General features: G+C 44.9%; 1 protein-coding gene across 1 annotated transcript in view; it reads right to left on the bottom strand.

Annotated features, from left to right (window-relative positions):
• Positions 1 to 22, bottom strand: part of EAH_00035680 (hypothetical protein, conserved) — a gene marked incomplete at both ends in the record, with an annotated part of 5424 nt that extends 5402 nt beyond the window's left edge. The window contains one exon of the mRNA XM_013395718.1: positions 1 to 22. This exon is cut by the window's left edge and continues 5402 nt beyond it. Coding sequence (XP_013251172.1) covers positions 1 to 22 — 22 coding nt within the window.
• Between the last annotated feature and the right edge of the window lie 488 nt (positions 23 to 510).

Below are 510 nucleotides of genomic sequence, written 5' to 3'. Positions count from 1 at the left end.
CCTTGCCTGTGGGGCCCCCCATCCTGTTGCTTCTGATCCTCCTCCTTCTACTTCCCCTGCAGCTTCTATTCCTGCTGCTGCTGCTGCTGGTGGTGGTGCTGCTGCTGCTGCTGCTGTTGATGTATTTGCTTCCGACCTGGGTGTTTGTAGGCGTGTGGCTCTGCTTTGTTTGCTGCTGCTGTCTTTTTAATTATTTTTAATGGTCGTCAGAAGTCGGAGTGTATGCACAGCTCGTGAAGAGAGACAATAGAGACAGAAGAAATAAACAAAAAGTAGAGAAGGAGACAGGGGTGCAGCAGCTATGATAGAGAGTTTTATTTGAGGTGTACAGACAACTAAAGACAAATAACAGCACCAACAAAAGATAAAAGAAAGAAAAACACGTAAATTGATGCAGCTGTACGTCTGCTGCAGACAGACAAATAATAATACCCTCAGAACCGCTGGTTGCTGCGGTGTATATACACCCCAGAAGATGCACAACAAAAGAAATAAATAATTTTTTAGGCG

Source organism: Eimeria acervulina, genomic scaffold (assembly GCF_000499425.1).
Source record: "Eimeria acervulina Houghton genomic scaffold, Eah_scaff377, whole genome shotgun sequence".
Lineage (NCBI taxonomy): Eukaryota > Apicomplexa > Conoidasida > Eucoccidiorida > Eimeriidae > Eimeria > Eimeria acervulina.
This window is presented reverse-complemented; position numbering and strand designations above follow the sequence as displayed.